At 52.8% G+C, this 21,818-nt stretch overlaps 7 protein-coding genes; 4 read left to right on the top strand and 3 right to left on the bottom strand.

The window, feature by feature from the left end:
* Positions 1 to 6: 6 nt before the first annotated feature.
* Positions 7 to 258, top strand: CHC_T00006413001 (hypothetical protein). The gene has a single exon (XM_005718450.1). It carries the CDS (start codon positions 7 to 9, stop codon positions 256 to 258), a length of 252 nt encoding a protein of 83 aa, XP_005718507.1.
* A 28-nt stretch (positions 259 to 286) lies between these two features.
* On the top strand, positions 287 to 1,285 carry CHC_T00006412001 (hypothetical protein). Its single transcript, XM_005718449.1, has one exon. The coding sequence runs from the start codon at positions 287 to 289 to the stop codon at positions 1,283 to 1,285; it is 999 nt and encodes a 332-aa protein (XP_005718506.1).
* A 6-nt stretch (positions 1,286 to 1,291) lies between these two features.
* On the top strand, positions 1,292 to 1,411 carry CHC_T00006411001 (hypothetical protein). Its single transcript, XM_005718448.1, has one exon. The coding sequence runs from the start codon at positions 1,292 to 1,294 to the stop codon at positions 1,409 to 1,411; it is 120 nt and encodes a 39-aa protein (XP_005718505.1).
* A 44-nt stretch (positions 1,412 to 1,455) lies between these two features.
* Positions 1,456 to 2,544, bottom strand: CHC_T00006410001 (hypothetical protein). The gene has a single exon (XM_005718447.1). It carries the CDS (start codon positions 2,542 to 2,544, stop codon positions 1,456 to 1,458), a length of 1,089 nt encoding a protein of 362 aa, XP_005718504.1.
* A 315-nt stretch (positions 2,545 to 2,859) lies between these two features.
* CHC_T00006409001 (hypothetical protein) lies at positions 2,860 to 3,282 on the bottom strand. The gene has a single exon (XM_005718446.1). It carries the CDS (start codon positions 3,280 to 3,282, stop codon positions 2,860 to 2,862), a length of 423 nt encoding a protein of 140 aa, XP_005718503.1.
* A 3,658-nt stretch (positions 3,283 to 6,940) lies between these two features.
* Positions 6,941 to 8,410, top strand: CHC_T00006408001 (hypothetical protein). The gene has a single exon (XM_005718445.1). The coding sequence runs from the start codon at positions 6,941 to 6,943 to the stop codon at positions 8,408 to 8,410; it is 1,470 nt and encodes a 489-aa protein (XP_005718502.1).
* A 6,180-nt stretch (positions 8,411 to 14,590) lies between these two features.
* CHC_T00009121001 (PAP2-like haloperoxidase) lies at positions 14,591 to 16,686 on the bottom strand. XM_005718444.1 is given in 3 exon segments: positions 14,591 to 14,996; positions 14,997 to 16,505; positions 16,506 to 16,686. 1 exon segment carries the CDS (start codon positions 16,503 to 16,505, stop codon positions 14,997 to 14,999), a length of 1,509 nt encoding a protein of 502 aa, XP_005718501.1. The 5' UTR covers positions 16,506 to 16,686; the 3' UTR covers positions 14,591 to 14,996.
* Between the last annotated feature and the right edge of the window lie 5,132 nt (positions 16,687 to 21,818).

Below are 21,818 nucleotides of genomic sequence, written 5' to 3'. Positions count from 1 at the left end.
CCGCACATGCACTACTGTAGATCCATCATTGATCCCCAGTCGCGACCTCAAAGCGTTGGTCCCGAAGAGCACCTTTACAGGACCTCGTCGACATCGCAACGTATTCTAGACATAGAAACCAAGTCTGTCGCGGTCTCATCGCCAAGATCTCACTGCGTCACCATCACGAACACGGTCAACCGCGCATCGGACAGACGTACTTCACAAGATGTCCACAGGCGAAACTCATCAAGTGATCACGATCCGTCGGCCCGATGACTTCCACGTGCACTTTCGGGACGGCGAGATGCTAAAAGTAGTTGCCCCGCTCACCGCCCGTCAGTTTCAGAGGGCGATAATCATGCCAAATCTCAAGCCCCCCGTCCGCACTCTACAAGAAGCCGCGCATTATAGGGAAAGGATTATGGAGGCCATCCCGGGAGACATTTCATTTACCCCGCTCATGACTCTGTACCTCACTGACCAGACGACTTCGGAAGAAATAGAGGCCTCACACGCTTCGGGCTTTGTCAAAGCATGCAAGTTGTACCCGGCTGGAGCAACCACAAACTCCGCATTCGGTGTCACTTCTATGGAAAAAGTGTCGACGGCGCTGAGAACCATGGAGCAAGTGGGTATGGTGCTGTGCATTCACGGAGAATCGACCGCTCCCGGCGTTGATATATTTGACAAGGAAGCCGAATTTGTCTCCGCCGTTCTGCCGAAAGTGCTCACAGATTTTCCTAACCTGAAGATCGTTTTAGAACATGTGACCACCATGCAAGCTGTCGACTTGGTTTTGAAAACCCCCGGAAACAGACTGGCCGCAACGATCACGGCTCACCATTTGCTGTATTCTCGACAGGCTATCTTTGAGGGAGCGAAAATTCATCCTCACATGTTTTGTCTGCCCGTTCTGAAGAGAGAGTTGCACAGACAGGCTTTGTTGAAGGCTATTTTGAACGACGCAGACGGGAAGCTTTTCGCAGGGACTGATTCAGCCCCGCATCCTGAAAGCTCTAAAATTTGCTCAGAAGGATGTGCTGGTATATTCACTGGACATGCCGCCGTGGAGCTCTATGCGGAAGCTTTCGAAGAAGCTGGTGCTCTCTTAAAGCTGGAAGCGTTCTTGAGTGAAAACGGAGCCAAATTTTACGGTCTTGATCTAAATGACGATAGGTTGACTCTACGGAAGTCTCCACATGTGGGCCCCTTGAAAATCATCGTACCTGGAAGCGACCCGATTGTTCCTCTCAGAAGTGGCCAGTCAATCGCATGGACTCTATCAAGCGACGAGAACTCTTAGTCTACAATGAGACATTCGGGCGTCATCCGACCGTTTTCATCATTTGTTATTCCCAATGCTCAGCTTGAAGCCATTCTGGTTGATACAGGGACGTATCTAGGTTGCAACCGTGCTTCACTAACCTGAGCACAACATGACGCCATCGAACATGTGAAACGTAAATATCGTGACTAGCGATGCAGTTGCGTCTCCAAGAATTCGAGTGCTTCTTCAAAGTGATCGGCAGTAATTTCATGTGATCCCCAGGCGCGATTCAATTCTTCCGAAAGAGCAGATTCGTCCGGACGGAAATGATCGCCTAGTTTTGTGCCAAGATGTTGGACTGAATTCCTCCATTGCGAGCGTCGCGGGTCGGACAAGAGATGGAAGTGAGCATCTAAATATCCACCTCGTTGGAGCGCTAGAACAAGCTCTTGTGCATTACTCATGTCCCATTTAGACACTGAGTCCTGTAAGAAATGCGTAGTTACCGACTGTGGCGGGACAATCAGTTCCATCGACGGTGTGCCCATTGTTTCGAGGATATCCATGGCTTTTCTGACTCTCTCTGCTGTGTGCTTGTCTTTGAGCCCCATATGAGTAAAGACATGGGGCGGGTAGTCTTTCCTCAGTGGACTTTCTTTATTCCAAACAGAGGACACAGCACCAGAGACGATGGAATTGACTCCGGAGACTCGAAGGCGCATTGGAAGCGACGTGGCAAATAACCCCCCAGATGAGATGCCGACTGCAAAGAGCGGAAGACGTGGGGAGTAGAGACTGCGTACGGCGGCTTCTCGCAATGCCTTGTTGACACGTTCGTAATCGGGGCCATCAAAGGTTTGAGTATCTGTTCTCCAACATTTGCGTATGCGATCAGTTGAGGATACTGCGACAACGGTGTATCTTTTCTCCAACGCAATGCGAGTCATTTTGAGTTCCTCGGGAAGGCCAATGCATTGAGGACAGTTGGAGCCAGATGGAAAGAAGTCTGTGGCGGAGTGGGCGCAGCCGTGGAGGAAAAGGACTGTGCCCAGCGAAGGACGCAAGGGCTTTTGAAAGACAAACTCTGTGCCGTCTATTGCACGGACATAGGTTCCAGCAATATGGAGCTCGCTAATGTTTACCGCTACTGGGGCGGGAGGATATCGGGTAGGGCGATTGGTATGTGAGTCTTGCGGATAGCGGGGTACGTGGGGACTTGTTGGAGCGGTCAAGGAGAGGCCGTAGATGAGGGCAGCAAAGGCAAAGCATGCTGAAATGATGCGCGCCAAGAACATGGCGGCAGGCCTTCTATCGCACACGCCATAGGGTTCGTGCGAGACCGACCCGAAGCGAGACTCTAAGGCGAGGACGCTGAGGTACCAGGAGCGCATGGACAGGCGACGGAGACGGGCGAAGGCCGTTGAGAAGGCCAGGGCGGGCGTGTGGGCAGCGAAGGCGTAGGTGAAGAAGTGGCGGCTGTGGAAAGTGGTTGGAGTATGCTGACGACTGGGTTGGGGGGACGGTGTGGAGGGCTGTTTGGCAAATGACGGGGGCGAGTTGGTTGTTTTGAAAGTTAGCTTGTTGCAGCGGCGGGTGGCAAAGGCATGGCGTTAGTGCATGAAGCTAGACAAACGGAAGCAAGGGTGGTCAAGATTTTGGAAATCGGAACGGGAGGGCGTGGTGAGTAGAACTCTCGTGGCCTCGGCGGGAACGAAAACAAGGGCGGGGCAAAGGGAGCAGTGTGGCAGGACAGGCGTGTTGAGGTGTGGGAGAATGAGGAGTTGTTCTGTAACTCGCGGCACCGATGCCGCGAGTGAAATGAGAAGCCCATTAGAGCTCGACACGTGCACACGTGTACTGCATGCACTGATCTGTACAGTAGACCCTGCGGCGTCGACAGTGACAGTGTTTGTGTCACTGTCGTCGCCGCAGGGTATACTGTTGGTATACTTTACTGTAGACAAACAGTCTACTGTACCAACGGTAGCGTTGGAACTGATAGGCATCGGCCGAACAGTCCTGTACTGCTGCATTGTACACTTCTGTACCCCATTACAGTCTCAAACTCGCCTCCTACGACGAGGGGTCGTTGTTTTGCATGACATACAGTGGCGAGCTGGGCCGGGCCATGCTAACGAGGAAGACTATAATCGGCCGTTAAACAGAATTCACCTCATGCTTACGCCTTACCCAAAACGTAATTAAAAAGCAGATCCGGTACGTAATCGGCGGTTCTCTACTGTGGCACAGGTCAGAGGTAGCCTACCCTTCGAAGGGTACCTGTGCCACAGTAGAGAACCGGCGGTTCCTGCGCTGCGCAGGGCTGCTTGCCGTGGTATTCTTAGGATAGGGGATTAGGGGACTAGTATGTATGTGGATAAAAGTAGAGAGGAATTAATGTTCATCAACCCTTCGCCCATGTCGATGTCTCGCAATGGTGGGTGCTCGTGCAATCGAGCCACTCAATCAGCGGGACGTAGAACACTACTACCCTTCGAAGGGTAGTCTCTCCTCTGCCTCTTTCTCGCCCGCTACTCCAGAGGAGGGCTTGAATACAAAGGCAGTAAAAACAGGCAAGTGCATCAACCTGATATACCGATATGCATGATATACTGTACAGTACCCTTACCAAAGGGTACAGATATACAGGGGAGAAAAACTGCCAGGTAGAACGGCCCTAATTAGAAGTGCATAACATTACACAGGTTTGTCATTTTCAATACTTGCAGCTCCCAAATCGAGGTTGCACAAGGGCAGACGCAAGGAGCTCTGCGTTTGTGGACAGCAGCGCGAGGCGGCGTCGGTACGTACTGCCCAGTGTATGCATACGCTGCTGTACGCATCGCGTCTTAACGACGTGTACTGTATGATACTGTACGGCACTGTGTCTTACCTCATAATATCTGCTCCGTGTCGAACAGCAATGATTGCGCCGACAACAGCAAAAACTCTCTTCATCTTAGAGTTTCTACCCACATGAGTATCCATAAACGTTCTGTCTAACGTTCTGTGCAGAGTGTGCTGTGTGCAGAGCGTTTAAAAACGTTCTGTTTATGGTCTTCGCCTTTCTTCGCTCAAACCCATCCCTTTACTTCAAGCTGCTTACCCATACCAAATCAAATTGCACCACCCTCTCCATTCCCAACAACTGTAGATTTACCTCTCGTGCCCTTCCGGGACCCCACCCAATGCACCAACTCAACCGCATCGTAAGAATACAGTACAGTACTTCACAATAGCAGCCCAAAGAGCGCCCAGCCCCACCCAACCCAAACCCTTTAAAACGCATCCGTATTCTTCCGCAACCTTTTCTCCCCGCTCGGCCTCTCACCTCCCCCACCTCCCAAAATGCCTCTCCAATTCCTCCTCGTTCTCCTGCTAGCCGTCTTGCTCGAGCAGTGCGTCTGCACCAGGGCCGCCGCCCGTCAGATCCAGGAGCGAGTCTACATCCGCAGCTTCAGCGCCCCTCTTGGCCCAGACGGCACCATCACCTTCCCCTCTTCCTCCACCCTGCCGCCTCTCTTCCGCTCCCTCGTCCTGACCCCCACCGACGACAACTTCACTGTCACGGGCCCCTATCTCACAATCCCCGCCTCGGCAAGGCTCGTGAACCCCCGTCTCCTCTTCATCAAGTTCGATGTTCCCACTGTTCGCGTCTTCTTCGCCTTCCGCCGCCGCGGCAGCTCCGTCTCCCTCCGCGGAAATGCCAGACACTTGTTCGTCCGCCCGTTCGGCATGCGCCTGCATCGCTCCAAGCTCTCCGTGGACGCCGGCATCGATGCCGCCACTAAGGCTCTCGACACGGACCCCACGTCCCTAAGGTTAGTCCGCCGCGTTGACCACGCTAAAGCGGCATCCTCCGTCAACCTCATGCTCGCACCGTCATCCCTCCTCGTCTTCAGCGCGGTCGACTCCGGCCCTATCTGGCCATTGTTCCCCGTCGCGGGCCTGGACCTCCCGTTAGAGATTGCCGTCATCTCCTCCCCGCTCGGCGTAGTGTACGTCGGCTGGAATGCCAACTCTCTTCTTCGCCAGCGTGCTCAGATCCCGGCGAACCGCGGCGCTTTCAGAGTGCTCCTAAGGCAAGACCGAATTCTGGCACGTATTGCAAGTGCCGCTGCCGGCCGCTTCCTCTCTCCGGGCGGCCTCCGCTTCGATATTCCACGGATCCCTGTCGGAGACGAGAATGGTGTAAAGATAGATAAAGTAGAGGGTGACCCCGTCGCAGCCTTTGAAGGGCTAATCGAAGCGCTTGAGGTCGTCGCTCCAGTCAAAATCTCGTACCAGGTGTCCCATGATGAGGAGGCTGAGGCCGCGGGATTGCCGACCAGGGGGAGAGTGAACCGCGTCGTTGTGTTTGGAAACCCAATGGCGGGGACTCCGCTCATGCAGCAATCGTTCACGGCCGCACTGGATCTGCCGCTCAAGATTGCCGTCTGGACTGAAGCGGCAAGTACGAACAAAATTACGGTCGCTTACACGACGCTGGAGTGGATTGGGTTGAGACATAAGGTTGAGGTTCCGGGGATGCTGCGCATGGCTTTAGAAGGCTTTGCTAATGCAGCTGCGGATGCGGCTGCATAGATTGCGCTTGTTTTAGTAAAAGTGCAATCTCTGTCACTGTGACCAATATCTTTGGCGACTATGGTCCCATATGTTTGCAGAATTGCACTGTCCATCCATGAGAACGTGTTTGGGTCTGTCGCAATGCCGTTAAAAGATGAGTTCGGAAGGAAAGTTGGCCAGTTTCTGGTGTGAGTAACATACAAAGGTTGACCGAATGTTGAATAGCAGCATGGGTGATGACCCGCTTCCTACAGTACGAGAGGGAATCCGCTCATTTGAAATAGATCCGGCAGAGGATCCATCTACTGTACTACACTGAGTGTACGTACACACGTAGACCCTTACACTGTAGTACAGTAGTACCATGGGTATTGTACTGCACAAGGGAACAATACCCTTATTATATATTACATCACTGCTTGTTGTCGGTGAAATGGGGGAGGCGGTTCTGGGGAGCGTGCCGTTCGTGGTGAGGGTTCGCCGAGTGTCGTCCCCCCTTCCCCGCAGCGCCCGTCACCCTCTCTCTTTTATTTCTACGAAATTCCTTCCAGAAGCGTCCACGCATCCGGCCCGGATTCCGCCGGGCCGTCCGCGTGCGCTTCTCTAAAATTCAAATAAAATCTCGGACTACAGAATAAAATCTCCCTCTACAGTAAAATGCAAATATTTCCCTAAAAATATCTCACATGACCCCCTCCTCAGGGCAGCCCACGGGGCTGCCGCTGCACGTAAATATACTGGCCCCGCTTCCTCGCGTGACCGCTCTGGCCCCCCCGGCCACCGTCTTTCCACCTTGCCACTGAACTGCACTCTCCCTGCCTCCTCGCGCCTCTCTCGCAGTCGAACTTCTAACAGTCAATTTCAAGCCGCGCTTCATCTGCGTCGCCCGAATTCCGGTTGCCCAACGTCTGCTTCGCGTCAGCCTCGGGCCGCGTGGTCTCCGCGTCGCCTGGGACTGTGGTCGCTGACGTCAATCGTCGTCTGGGACTCAGGCCGCGTGCTCTGCGCGTCGCCTGAGGCTCCTTTTCCAGTCGTCCCCGTTTCGGGACTTCTCGGAAACGCACAGCGTCTCGAGCCGCGCACGGGAGCTCTGTGGTCCTTCAGGCGGTACTCCCTGTGCGCACTATGGCTCGAACCAAGCAGACGGCGAGGGCTTCCACCGGCGGGAAGGTACCACGCCGCGCTATCGCCACTAGGGCCGCCCGCCGTTCAGCGGGCGTGTGGCGACAGAACGGCCAGGACGTCACCGAAAGGGCGTCTCATGGCGTGAATTGCCCTTTCATCGACTTCGAAGACCCAAGTAATGCCGAACATCTCCCTGACCTTTGGGAGCACGCGGGACGTTCCGACGTCTCCGCGCTTCGGTACCAAGTAAGAAATGGTTCTTTCCGAATCAAATATAAGGAAGTGGGCAACTGGGCGTCCGTCGTAGCGGCCGTATCTGCCGCCGGGGCCCGGCTTCTCTTCGAGGCCCATGTGTTGGCCTTCGTATCGGCCCGCCTCGCTCGCAAGGCATGGTTCACCTCCGACCGCTGCTACCGGCTGGGGCTCACCGAGAGCCACAGCGACGGGACGGAGTACACCTGCTGCGACGACCCAGAGTGGATCGTCGAATTTGTCTGGTGCTCTGATGGCGGTAACGGCGAGGTCAAGGGTTGCCACTACGCCGTCGGAGAGGGGAGTCCAGAGAAGTACATGATACTTCTCTACACGATGACCTTCGATCGCGTGCCCTCTGCGAACGGCACCGCCCGCCGGGGCTTCAACTCTTCCTTCGGTAAGGAGTGCTCAACGCGTATGGACGCTATTCTGGCTATCGACAATTGGTGTAGCCAGAATAGAGGGAAGAGGAAGCGAGTGAACTTTGCTTTGTCACGCGTCTCCCCACTCGCTTCCCGGTACCTTTGCACGTCCCGGACCGTAGCGTTCCAAGACAATACCGTCTTGTGCATCCGGTCTGCGGTCTGCAACGCTATGCTCCTTGTCGTTGGTCGCGGTGCTGCTGACCGCCTATGGGTGGCGGAAGCGGCCCGAGTCGCTGCGTTCGAGCGTCAGATGGACTATTCCCCGAGCGTGCACCACTTTACGCACATTCAGAGGGTAATCCGAGCAGATCACCACGGAACAGTTTCTCTTGGTCATGTGGCCCCACCGCCGGGGGCTTTCATCCAAGGGAGATCCAGCTCCAGACTCCCTCTGTGGTGCAGCTCTGCTGTTAGCTGGTTACTTCGTCTGCCGCGGGAGCAAGCGGGTGTCTATGTTCTTCGCATCACCGACGTTAACCATCTCCAACACGCCGTCTGCATAGACGCACGGACGGAACCGGCGCTGATCTACGATTGCGCAGAACGTTTCGCCATGCAGCTCAAGGACACTTCTCTTCGCTTGTGCTGTCCCGCCGCCGATCCGACAAAGTTCCAGTACTTCGATGATGTGCGTCTCTTGCGCCGAAGAACCCAGCAGCGTAGAGACGCCAATCAGAGTCCCGGCCGGGAGAGGAAATCCAAAAAGGTTCGCCGAGGAAATCGTGGCCCCAAATCCTCCCATGGCAAGGTAATTGCCGTGCGTAGGGGTTCTTCAAGCAGCAAACACTGATAGTTCATGCATAAGAAACGAAATCAATCTCAATCGCCTTCAATCTAGTACATGCGAAATATTAGAATGCATCACACCTAAATAAGATGTGCGGGTTTCTGAATAAAAGGGATTAAACGTCTTGCATGTATATCCCGTCGACTGTAGCGCAATCCCGGCGACACGAGTGTGTACCGCAGGTGCTTGGCTCGTACTACCCGGCATGGGCCGTAGTACTTCGACTCCCCTAGGGGCCACTTCTGTAACCCTCCTAGGGCTGTTCCTCGGGCGACCAGAACTTGATCGTGTACGTCGAACTGGCGTGGCGACACAACCGTCATTCTCTTGCTCCTCTTTTCCAACTGTTTAGCCGCCCTCGTCGATCGGAGCGCGAGCGTCGCTAACAGTTCCAAGTTGCGCGCCTCAACGCCGCCCCACCGGATTTGGTTCAGTTCGGTCTGGGGTTGCGCGGGCGGCTTTACTCCATACATCAGCTTAAACGGGGAGAACCCGTCCGACAGCCGGCGTCGGCAGTATCCGTACAGGATCTGCTTCAGCGCTGATTCCCACTTGTGGCTAGCGGCGCCCCGTCCCAACAGAGTCTTCCGAATTGAACGCTTGATGGTCCCGACCATACGCTCCGCTTTTCCGTTGGACATAGGAGCATAGGCGAGGACCGGTTTCCATGAAATTCCCTGTTGTACCATGAAGTTCTTCAACGCTGTCGCGCTGAAACATGTTGCGTTATCTGAGACTATAGTCCGAGGTGGACCAAACGAATGGATGATTTCCTCCTTCACGAACTTGACAACTTCCGCAGACGTAGCGGTCTCGGTTGCCCAAGCCAGGGGCCAACCAGTCAGATGTTCGACCGCTATCAGGATGTAACGTTTTCCGTTCTTCGTCTTGGGAAGGGGTCCCGCAAAGTCTATCGAGAATGTCTCAAAGAGCTGAGAGACTGGTATCACCGCCGTGCTCTTGTACGTCGGGATGGGTGCAGCCTTTTGGCAGCCTTCACATCCACGAACGTAGGCGTAGATATCACCATGAACTCCCGGCCACCAGTACCTGTCAAGGACGAACTGCTTCGTAGCTGTAGCGTCCCAGTGGCCAATGTCGTCATGCAGCGACCGCAATATCTGCAGTCGAGTCCCCCGAGAAGGGATTGTTCTGATCCCATTCTTCATCCTGCGAAACAGCCTTCCGTTCCAGGCGAGGAACCGCCTGGAGTTCTTCTTGATTCTGCGCCTCTGCGCAGCATCTTGCTCGACCATCTCTTCTCCTTCGAGATAACAGTACGTGTCCTGCACATGAGGTTCCATGTCTTCCAGTATATCTCCTTTCGCAAAAGCGGCAGCACATACTAGGTCCCCCTCATCCTCCTCGCGCCTGCCATCGTCTTTTCGTAGACGCGAGAGAAAGTCAGCGGCACAATTCTTTGAGCCGGGGCGGTACAATATCTCGAATTCGTACTCCGCCAAGAAATCCATCCAACGGGCAAGTCTACCGTGGATGTCCTTCTTTTTGAACGCATACTGAAGCGCTTGGTGATCCGTAATCAACTTGAACTTTTGCGTTGAGAGCAAATACACCCGAAATTTCTTTAGCGCGAAGATCACCGGTAATGCTTCTCTCTCACAGGTGGAGTACTTCTTCTCAGTCTCCGTCATCGTCCTGCTGGCGTATTGTATCGGGTGAACCTTCTTATCTTCCTTCTTCTGAGCCAGAACTGCTCCCACTGCCACGTTGGGTGCATCTGTCTCGACCACGAAGGGTTCGTCAAACTTCGGGAGCGCCAACAGCGGAGGAGACGTCACCCTCTTCTTCAACTCCTGGAAGGCGGTCCGCATCTCTTCCGTAAATTCAAATTCGACTTTGGTAGAAGTAGCAGCATGCAACGATGCAGAGACTTCTGCGAACTTAGGGATGAATCGGCGGTAATACCCCGCTAGCCCAAGGAAGCTTCGTAACTCCGTCTTGGCGAGCGGCTCGGGGGTGTCCCAAATGATCGATGTCTTCTCTGGATCCACCTCAATCCCCTTCTTTCCGATGACGTGCCCCAATAGCCTGGTCTGTGATTGCGCGAAGGAACACTTCGCAAGCTTCAACTTCAATCCACTGCGAGCAATCAGCTCGAACACTTCAATTAAATGGTCAACATGGACGTCCAAGGACTTTGAAAAGATAACCACGTCATCAAGGTATACTCGGACGAATGGCAGGTCTCTGAATACGCCATCCATCATCCTTTGAAATGTTGAAGGAGCGTTCATGAGCCCGAATGGCATCACTTCAAATTGAAAGGTCCCGTACCGACAGACAAACGTCGTCTGTTCTTTGCACCATGAAGCCATCCGCACTTGCCAATAACCCGAGAACAAGTCCAGGGTAGTGAACACTTTGCTTCCTTCAAGGTCGTCGAATATCTCTTCCATTTTGGGCAACGGCCACTTGTCGGCCTTCATCACCCGGTTAAGCGCGCGGTAGTCAACACAGAAGCGAGGTTTCCCGTCCTTCTTCGTTGCGATGACGACCGGAAACGACCAAGGAGCTACAGAAGGGGTAATGATCCCTGCCTTCTGCATCTTCTCGATCTCCTCGCGCACTACCGCGTTGTGTCTCGGAGGGAGCCTCCGAACGGCGTGCGAAATGGGTCTGTCGTCATTTAACTCAAAAGAATGTGACACAGGGACATCTGTCGGCCTGAGGTCGTCCAAAGACCATGCAGCTATTCCCATACTCTTGATAGAACATATTATGCGGTCGGCGTTCTCTCTGCTGATATGGCTCAGCTTAGACATGAGAAGTTCCTCCTTCTCATCTCTCTTCTCTTTCTCATCCGCCGGCTCATACTCTGAGCCTTCCCCAGCTAGGTCCGGAAGTCCAGCATGAGGATCTTCGTCCTCAGTGACTGCTCCCGCCCAGGTAAGGTCTGGTTCAAACGGCACCCTGTCACGCATCGAAAGGACGAAGTCTTCATCCGTGTCAGTCGAGTCAGCCGGCACGGCCCCCGAGTCTGACGTGAAGTCCTCACTGTCGGTAGCGGATCCCGGCTTCTTACGGTCTTCATCCATCTCAAGACTTAGTCGAATCGTCTCAGCACCCACAGTCACTTGGACATGCTGTTGCCCCAAATCAATGCACGTTTGGAGCTCCTCTAACGTCGGCATCACCACGATGACGTCGTATGGTGTTCCCGTAACGACAAGGAAGTCCATCATGCTCACCAGTCCCCTAAACGAGACGGGGACCTGGCGCAGTGATCCAACACAAGGGGAGCTCTTCCCATCTGCCACAGTGATGTGTTTCTTCGTACTCTCTGGCGTCAGAGAAAGTCTCTTCATGAGGTGCGGCGACATGATGTTCGGCACCGCACCCGAATCCAGTAGTGCTTGAGCATCAGTTCCATAAAATTGAACAGTAACTACCCGAAGACGCCTCGGGAAGACATCCGTGTGGCCCGCAAACCCGCGAGAACGCCCTAATCTCCTGGATAGAAGGCGCCTCATCTCCTTCCTTGCTCCTTCAGCGTCTCCACGGACAAGTTGTCCAAATGTTAGACCAGACGGCGCATTCGCCAGCTCTGACACGACGTTGTACTTGCCGACGTGCTCCTGGAGTGCCGCCTTCTTTGAAACATTCTTCTTCTTCTGGCGTGCAGGCTTCACTCTCGGCACTCTCAGCGGCTCATTCCAGGGGATAGTTCCCCTAGGAGCTACTGGAGTGGGATTCAGCAGCCTCGGGATCGAAACTTCTTCACGGTTCTTCGACTGCTTCGGCAAGGCCTCTCCTTCGGCATTGCGTTTCGTAGCTGCCACCAATTCTCCCTTGGTGGTCTCAGTTATGACTGTGACTTGCTTCGAGTCTCTGGTGGCCGTGTCACCGGCGTCGTTGGCAGAACCGCCTGCTTTGGGGCCATAAGCGCTTCCTGCGCCAGCGTTACCTTGAGGACGTGCATGAGCCACATTCTTTCTAGCAAAGCGGGACCAGCAAGTCTCCGTCGTGTGTCCAATCTTCCCACACGTTGGGCAACGAGTATCACGGTGTGGGTTGGAACGACAACGAGTCGCTGAATGCCCTAGTTCCTTGCAATAGGAACATGTCCAACTCGTATCACTGTCCCCTGGCGTCTGTCGTTTCTTCATCATCAGTGAGAGTTCCGCCAGCGGGTTGGTGATGGCGTCAACCTTGTTCTCCAGCTTTTCCTGTCGAGGATCCACATCAGAACGCACCAGTACGCGCTTGGGCGTCACAGGTTCAACGGACTGCGCAGCAGTTTTCGCCGCCTTGAAGGCGTCACGGCCTGCAGCAAATTCCTTCACGGTCTTCATCAGTTATTCGTACGTCGTCAGAGAACGATAGATCGCGAACTGAGCAACATCCAAATGTGCCATTACGGCATTGCGAAGCAAGCCGTACTTTGCCTCGTCGTTGAAACCAGCCCTTCTGTAGAGCTTGTCCATTTCATCCATCGAAGTAAGCAAGTTCTTACCATCCAGTCGGCAACTCATAGCCTTCTGGATGTTTTCTTCTGGCCTCGGTGCCTCCGTAAAACGGTCGGACAGGGCGCTCTTCACACTGTCCCAGTTACTGGCGGCCTCGGTCAGACTCCCATTATGACTATACGTTTCATAGTAATAGTCGAACGCGGCACCCTCAAGGTGGCATAGGATAGCTCCTGCCTTCTCCTCGTCAGGCTTGCCGCGCATAATGATGTTCTCGTATACGAACAGAAACTTGGAAACATCTGACCCGTTCGACCCATCGTAGGTAACAGGGTTAGGGCCCGCACTTGTGTCTGCGTCGGCCCTCCACAAGAGTACCATGTTGTCGGTGAAATGGGGGAGGCGGTTCTGGGGAGCGTGTCGTTTGTGGTGAGGGTTGGCCGAGTGTCGTCCCCCCTTTCCCGCAGCGCCCGTCACCCTCTCTCTTTTATTTCTACGAAATTCCTTCCAGAAGCGTCCACGCATCCGGCCCGGATTCCGCCGGGCCGTCCGCGTGCGCTTCTCTAAAATTCAAATAAAATCTCGGACCACAGAATAAAATCTCCCTCTACAGTAAAATGCAAATATTTCCCTAAAAATATCTCACAAGTGTGCAACAACCCAAAAATACAAAATAGGCGGACTTTTCTATTTTTTATTTATTTGCTTGGATGTCTGATCTTAGTGCTCGGTTGAGGTGCAAAAGTGTCCGCTCGCTTCAATCTCACTCCTCTTCTGTGTCCGTGGTTGTTTTCGCCAAGTCCCAGTGGACGACAGGCTGAGAGTGTCCCCGTCGCAAAACATAAAAAATGGTGATTGCTTGACAATTACAAGTACTTTTTCCTTTTAATATTGAGGTTTTTGTCCGACGTCTCCAGCACCCCCCCTTTAGGCTAATTTCGGAAAAGTAGCAGTTGGGTGAGTGTGCAGAGTGGGTGACATGTATGCGTTGTCACACTTGTCTCTAGGCTGACCCCCCAAGGAAAGTATACCCAATTATATAAAAAACGCAGAGGTCGAAACTGTCTCCGTCGAGATCGCCTCCGCACACCCCCTCGTACCATGCTTGTTTCGTTTCATCCATTCTCCCAATATTACGAAAAACTGCTGTTATCACAGGTGCCCTAGGGCAGCCGTGAGACAAGTTCTTGACAACGGACTTGTTCAACTGGTACTGTACCCAAGGGTACTGCAAAGTTTACAGCTGGTGGATATCTGCTTGATCAGAAGAGTAATTCTCGCAACCAATTAGGTGGGGCCATGACCTTAATTTTTTTTTCTTGAGTCGGCAGTGCCGACTCAAGAAAAAAAAATTACCGACACGGCACCCAGTAGTGCTACAGGGAGATGGAATTTAACCTTGTGCCATCACAGGAAATGTGCCATCACAGACCATGCATACGTCGTGAGAGGGACCCTTGTATGCGTGTTAAGAAAGATGCGGCATCCATAATGAGCCACAATGCATACCGCACTTGTAGCTACCGTACGCATCGACTTGAATCGCACAAAGAGCTTTTTTTGGACGCTCGCCGTGCAGATCAGCCCACGGTATACATACTTGGGATAAGAGAACAAATGTTTTACCAGAGCAACTACAATTCTATGCAGGGCAAACCTCTCGACACAGTTGCACAGAAGAGCAGTTTCTTTCCTTAAGACTCATTTATTTTCGCTCAACAGAGCCAAACTTCTTAATGACTCCTACAGTGCCACAGCATAGCATGGCCTTTATGGAATGGATTCAGTGTCCCTACTACTATATCTACATGTTGCACCTGAACTTATTAAGTGAAGTAGAGCATAACATGTCAAAGGGTGTTAAAAATGCGTCTTGTGATATTTCTGAAAACGACCGGAGACGACATGCAGTTTTCAATAAAATACATCCGCCCGCAACGCAGAAGTAAGGAACGGTGGAGAAGGTATCTTTCTTCTTCTTATCGAGTAAGCACATGTCCAGAAAATAAAGATGAACGGTAGCCTACTACGGGTCATATGAGTTCAAATGTCACCTAGACACCAGACAGGGCGACGAAAGACACTCAGCGAGGAAAGAATTCTATGGCACTTCTCTCATATAGTAAAGGGTTCTGTATGAATCGATCTTCTGACACGTTCATTTAGGCGTCAGAGCATCTTTCACAATTATCAGGGATACGCCCTTCCCAGAGATCTTGAGCGTGCTTTTGTGCCACTGCTCCAATACCTTTTCCCAACTCGAAGCCAGCGTCCACAGAGGGAGAAAAGTGAACACCTGCATACAACCTCGACTTTCCACAATTCAACGCTGCTGCTTGCAGCGTTTCATACTTCACCTTAACATTCTCGGTGAGGGGGGATCTTCCGAAAGGGAAAATATCCGTTTCATATGCAGCGATAGTCCCATTCACTTTGATGAAATTCGTGAGAGCAGCATGCAAATGATCCATAGTTGCTTGGCAGATGAGAGCGCTTGCGGAGGGGTACTCAGAGTGTGGTTGAATTGGCACGATGGGTTCCCATTCTTCAGCCCTCACGAGGCCCACTCCCTCGTCCAAGCTCTTGAACGCTCTTATCTTTTTGCCTTCGAACAATCGTCGAAGCATGGTCGGAGGCCGCACCAAGTCGTGACGAAGCTTTTCCTTCCATGCCAGCATCACTGAGTCGTGCTGCGCCATAACCTCTCCGAGAGCTATGACTATGAAGTCGACAAGGCTAAATCCGTAAACACCTTGGTAGAACGCGATGAAACTCCCTAGAGACAAGAATTTGTTATCCCACCAGTGCGCCTGAGCGATTTGCTCTTTCGTGAGGTCACGATTGAGCTTCAGAACTTCCCTAAGGAGGCGTCGCATTGTTCGCTTGTCTTTGGCACCGATGGTCTTTTTGCGGTCAGCGGACGCGTACGGAGACTCCGATTTGCGGCTCAAGAATTCTTCCCTGGAAAGAACAAGAGGTTTGGCTCTGCCAATGTGGGGCGCAACATGAACTTGACTTGTGAAGCGACCGCGACGGTCAGCCTCCTGTTTGAGAGGTTGCCAGCGGAGCGGGCGACGAAGTCGAGAGACGTCAAGCTCAGCGTGGTTTTGAGGCTTGAATCCGGTGTAGTCCGAGTACTGCTGGCGGAAGTGGTCTCTGGAGAGATCGCCCAAGGAATTCCAACCATCGGTCTCGAGGTAGGCCACCAAGTCCATGGCCATTGCGTTTGCGATTCCAATTTCCGTGGTCGGATCGGTAGAGTCAGATGTGGGATCAAGCCCTTGCCGGATGAGGAAAGCTTCAAGATTGCGTCCTTCAAGGGGAAATTGAGAGCGGTACAAACGATTCAGGAGGAAAGCGGAAATCTTGGCAGCAGGTAGAGGCGCGCATAGATGTGGTGGAATTGCATTGCGCTTGCCCAGGAATCCTAGGGCTTTCGAATCACATGCCGCAATGACTTCGTAACCTTGTATTGTGAAAACCAACACGGTGCGAATTGCGATGGGAGTCTCCGCGAGGATAACATCTGTTGGAAAGAGAAGATTTGCAAGTTCGTTCGGAGGGGTGAAATCGATAGTTAGGTTTTGAAGAAGAGTTGGTTCTTCTGGAGCCTGTGCGTTCACACAATGGGAGAACAATAAGACAATGAATGCAAGAACATGGAGTACCATGGCTGCTGGCAGTTGCTCACGACGGAAAAATGTTGGTAAACAATGGATGGCGTATTGATGCTCGATAGAATGAATGCAAGCCTTTCACGACCTGCAAACACGAGGAAAAATATAAGTAACGCTTTCGTTCAAGACTAAGATCTTGATCTCAAAACCCAAACGCAGGTGAGCGGCTTTCCCGAGCAGGATCTCTGGCACACGTTTAGGAAAGCTACTTGCCTTGCGGGTATGGAAGCTAGACTTCCATAATCATACAGTACCAAGGGTATGCCAACGCTTGAGTCAAGCGGCTTGACTGCAAAAGCCCCGTGGAGGCTGTGCTTATACTGCACTGTGAACGATTATATCCTCGCGTTGAAGGAATCGACATGAGATTGACTTTTTGAGATTTCCTTATCCTGTCCTCATTGGCACATGTGGCGCAACCGACCTCTGTGATTTTGATCTACTGTATAGAGAAGAGGAGCAGCTTTCGTAGTTTGGAAGGACTATTCGGTACAGTGGCCAAGCATTAGTGCCGCCCCGTGCGAAACCCAAAAAAATGCGCTATTGGGAGACGGCATTAGTAAGTGACGTCGTCACATCTATCTCCATACACTCGGTAATAACGTCTGCCTGCTCGGTATTGGTTCTCTGCTGTTCGCAGTGAGAAATGCGCGCTTTGTCGACCTTAGATGCGAAAGAGCTTCTGGAACTTGGCACTCAGTCGCCAAAAGTTCCAGGTCCCCAAACAATTTCGCCATCCCGACGACATGAGGTATAGTTTCTCTCTCGAACGCATTTTCTGCGCTCTCATCTTCATCACTTGATTGCATTTCAGGTGGATTCTGCACCACCTGAATCGTCTCCAAAACATCCATGGCGTCACTGACAGACGCTTCCACCACACCTTGGCGCAGTTGAGAAATTCGAGGAGGTTCAGTTCGACATCGGGGACAATTACGGACTGACGAATCTTCATTTGAAGTGCTTTGGGCGTCTCGCTTGCTACGCGGAGCAATGCTGGAGCAGTTGCTTTGATTTTGCGTACAATGCGCTCTGCAATGCCGAACTGTCGCCTAGCTGCTGGTGTACGGTGTCCATTGTGGAGCAGATCTACGACTTCGAGCTTCTACGAAATCGTCAGGCGCTTGCGCGTCGCTTTTTTTCCAGGAACCGGAGCCGTAACCGGAGCCATAACGAGCACAAGTTAAAGATCTGTGAACGATGTTCGGTGGCGTGAGGAGGATGGGAACGGAAAGCAGCTTTCACATGTATGACACATACTGACGGTAGCGTGACAGCCGGACCCGTATGACCCGTGGCACTTCGTGTTCGTGCGTCTGCGCCTGCACTATTGGGAGGGTGGCACAAACAAAAGCAGCACTAATGCGTAAGGGCCACTGTACAAAGAGAATCCTCATAACGCATCTGTTTCCAGAATCATGAAATGCGTTGGGAGGAGTGGGTGACATGTCCTTGACAACGGACAAAGAGCAGGAAGATACCCCACTTGTCTCACGGCTGACCAAATTATGGCACAATATCCGCCAGGGGACAACTTGCGATATCAGCACAGTGCGACTGTGCACAGCGACACCAGCGCGACACACAGTAATTTAAGTCGCGAAATGCAACGCGCAAGCTCGGACATGTGTCGTAATATTGTAGTGATATTGATTGAGGATCATGCCCAGTTCTCGCAAACTTCCTGAAAACTGCTGTACTGTCATGGACGTTGCCCTACCCAACCGAAGGGCAGGACAACCTTCGATAACAGTAGTTTTCCGCAATATTGGGAGAACGGATGAAACAAAACAGGCATGGTACGAGGGGGTGTGCGGAGGCGATCTCGACGGAGACAGTTTCGACCTCTGCGTTTTTTGGTACCTTCAGTATTCCTTTCCTCGGGGGTCAGCCGAGAGACAACCAAGGAGGCATTTGATTTCAAAAAGCTGAACTCTGGGTACCCTTCTGCCGTCCGGTGGTGCTCCGTTTCCTAAACAGAGTGTAAAATGCTAGCAAACGACTGTCGCAAATTTCACGTGGGCGTCGAGGCGGGGGAGGGCCGAGTTGTGCACATAAACGCGCCACGAAATCTCGCACGGGGTGCGACATGTGGACACGTGTGGGCGTGAGGCGTGTGGGCGTGAGGCGTGACCGAAGCCCAGCTGGGGTTGCCAACCCCAGCAACCAATGGTTGCTGGATGACTTGTTGCCAGCAATTGCTTGGCCAGACAAAGGCGCCCCACTGCTATCGTGGCTCAGCGGGCGCGGGCCTTCCCACCGAAGGCTTAAACAGCCAGGACAAGGCGACCTGGACCGCCCCGAACTGCTCATGTATGCGAGAAAAGGCCGCGCGCGTTGGTGATACGGTGATTGCGAAGGGCGCCGGAGGTTTGACCCCCCTCCGCAAGCAAAAGGTCGAGAATAGGAGGCGCGAAACCGCGGCTTTTCACAGTCGTCCGATGCATGCGGCATGGCGGCTCTTTAAGGTAGTGGCAGTGACCTGCATCCTAGACTACACGCGCTAGCAAGCCCAGCGAGGAGACCGAGCCTTGATAGGACTTGCGCGTTCCCACCGCCAACCTACGCTGGTTTCGGCCACGATGACAAGGTAAAAACACAGGCTATCTACTTTCGACTTCTTTTTCGGAGGCCCTCTGCATCTATCACCGGTGGTCTCGATAGGCCCCTTCTTTCTATAATGTCAACCATGCTCCTCTGTTTTCTAGACAGCTCACGACGCGCTTCCTTGGTATTCGCCACAATCTCTGCGGCGTCATCCTTCATCCTGCGATACCAACCCTGCTCATCGCCCTCCAGTTCGGCCAATTCTTCCCCAGTAAAACTTCTCGTAATCCCCACATCTGCACGATCGAGAACAAAATTATGCACCTTCATAGAAAGAACAATTAAACGCGCGTTAGTGTGTAGCGAAAAACTGAGTTGGCTGAAGATCCTCCACTTACCGACTAGCATCCCAAAAGCTTGCTCTACATGCATTCGGAGGGAAGAATGATATAATTAAATGCGTCTTCCGCGTCCGTCGCACTGGCTGCAGGAAAGGGCGTAATCAGAGACTCCGTACAAACATATGCCTCATCCCCCGCTATCTAACACTCGAAATGCAACTTGCCAGATTCTAGATAATGCCCAAGTGCCGATACAGTGTGGGTCACAGAGTCATGAGTTGAACCTACGCAACGCGCCGAGCAGCATAAAAATCTATAGTCAGCGTCAACTACAGCCTGCACAGGTAAAGCATAATACAGCTTTCTACAAAAGAAAGTGCTCGGTGTGTGGCACCACGCGGGCTTCTTGATTTTGATGGCTATACCGTCCAAAGCGCCAACGCAACCAGAAAGCGGAGACGGGGGATTACGAGACATCTTGAAAGTTTTTGCCGAGTGACGTAAACCAGACACTGTGGACGGCAACCCGGGCAGCTGCAATCTTTCTGACAATACTGTACACGTAGAATGAAACACATTGTAAACTGATGTCTTAGACATCTGATAAGTACCCATTAAGTCTAGATAACTTGCGCCAGACATCATCCTCAGCGTCACGGCAAGGCGTACATCCGGTGGAATGGTCGGTCGTTTTGCCCGTCGTCCCATTTCGATATTCTTCTGGAGAGACTGCCTAACGCTACTAAGCAATTCATGAAACGCTTGGCTTGGCATTCTGAAAGCCCTACAGAACAAAGCGTCATCATAAACCAGAGTCAAATTTTCAAACGTCAGTTGTTCCCGCAAACGCAATTCCAGGCGTACTTTCCGCGTTTTCTTGTCTTTTTTGGAATTGAGAAGAATTGCCGCAGCCGCGAGCAGTATCAAAAACATCCTTCTACGCCGCATTCGCAATAGGACGAGCTTAATTCGGCGGTGGATTTCAGGACTTAACTTCATTGGTAGAGAAGAAGTTTGAAACCCTGACGAAGGAAAGGGAGTGCTGGGGAGGACTGTGTTGGATACTGGCGGTTGCTGATCTATCATGACCGTTTTGGTCATGCACATCGAGGGACCTCATGTGGCAAATCGCGGGGCGTTGGCTGCAGGGGATACGTCAGAGACGACGGAGGTCGTCTAGGTTAGCGTTTGGTGCGCTAACCAGAAAAACAAGAGTAGTGGCGAGTTCGCTCTGGCCGGACTGATTCCCGGGAGGGCGCTGCCTTTTATTATCCCTCGTCGCCGTTCCTTTCTCCACCGCCTTCCAGCGGCAGACTCTGTCTCGTGCATCGGCGCGGTGCATGCGAACGGGCGCCAGCGGCGGACGCCCGTTCAACTCTAATTGCAACCGAAAGGTCGTCTCGCGCAGCGGACGTCTGTCCGTCGGCGCTAAAGTAGAGACGCGGTCGCCTCTTGTTTCGTGCACCGTGATAAGGAAACGGCCGTACGTCCCAAGTAGCTCTGGGATCAATAGGGCATCGCTACAGTGCCCCATGAAGGGCGAGGCTTGGTGCAAGCGCTTCATTAGAAGGAGCACAATTGAATCGCCTCGTTTTTGAGTTCGCGCTTACCAGAGCTATGCAAAAAATCTTCGAGGATTCCGGGGAGGTCTTCAGCAACCTGCGCGAGCGGTTCCCATGTCTGATCGACCTTATCGGGCAGACCTTCCCATTCCACCAAGACATCAATTCCAGCGGCGGTCTTCCGAATGTCGCACGTCTTCTTTACATCCTGATACGTAGTCTCGGAATGTTCTGCACACCGAAGTAGAATAGGGTCCACTTCTTGGTTCTCGAGAGCCGCTCGATAAAAAACAAGACGTCGGGCATGAACGGTTGCGCGTTTTCGATTGATCAGATCCACTACCTCGTACACCCAGTCTGATTTAACCTTGGTTACGCGCCTCGGGCCGCACCACACGAACTGTAGCTTGTGCCCCTTGCGCTGTGCTCGCCGCACAAGTACGAAGTCTCCCTTCTCAAAATTAGCGGCGTGCACGTTGGTTTTGGCATTGTGTGTCGCCACTGCTCGTGCGCGAGACTTAGAAACCAGACCCTTCACATCTCGATGCATTCTGTCTAGAGAATCCTGAGTTCGATTTATCTCGATGAGCTGTCTCGCCCGCGTCTCAGTTAGAGTGGGTACGCGCTTGTACTTTTCCACGGGGAGGGCAGCGAGCAGCGGTCGCGTAGGGCGATGTGAGGTAAACACCTGTAGTGGAGTGCGATAGACCCCTGGGGTCGTCTCGTCTCTGAGACCAAGGCGCTTGAGTGGTGCCTGATTTAGCACGCTTTGAACGCATTCTGTGACCGCGGGCCAGTCTTTCTGGGCTAATCGAAACTCATGAAGTACAGCTCGGCACGCGCGCAGTACCTCGCGA

This window comes from Chondrus crispus, genomic scaffold (assembly GCF_000350225.1).
Source record: "Chondrus crispus Stackhouse genomic scaffold, scaffold_41, whole genome shotgun sequence".
NCBI lineage: Eukaryota > Rhodophyta > Florideophyceae > Gigartinales > Gigartinaceae > Chondrus > Chondrus crispus.
Note: the sequence above shows the minus strand (reverse complement) of the source record. Positions and strands in the feature narration are given on the sequence as shown.

Excerpts from the sequence above, each read along its gene's own strand:
- CHC_T00006413001 (XM_005718450.1), top strand. The coding sequence starts at position 7 with ATGCACTACTGTAGATCCATCATTGATCCCCAGTCGCGACCTCAAAGC.
- CHC_T00006412001 (XM_005718449.1), top strand. The coding sequence starts at position 287 with ATGCTAAAAGTAGTTGCCCCGCTCACCGCCCGTCAGTTTCAGAGGGCG.
- CHC_T00006411001 (XM_005718448.1), top strand. The coding sequence starts at position 1,292 with ATGAGACATTCGGGCGTCATCCGACCGTTTTCATCATTTGTTATTCCC.
- CHC_T00006410001 (XM_005718447.1), bottom strand. The coding sequence starts at position 2,544 with ATGTTCTTGGCGCGCATCATTTCAGCATGCTTTGCCTTTGCTGCCCTC.
- CHC_T00006409001 (XM_005718446.1), bottom strand. The coding sequence starts at position 3,282 with ATGCAGCAGTACAGGACTGTTCGGCCGATGCCTATCAGTTCCAACGCT.
- CHC_T00006408001 (XM_005718445.1), top strand. The coding sequence starts at position 6,941 with ATGGCTCGAACCAAGCAGACGGCGAGGGCTTCCACCGGCGGGAAGGTA.
- CHC_T00009121001 (XM_005718444.1), bottom strand. The coding sequence starts at position 16,505 with ATGGTACTCCATGTTCTTGCATTCATTGTCTTATTGTTCTCCCATTGT.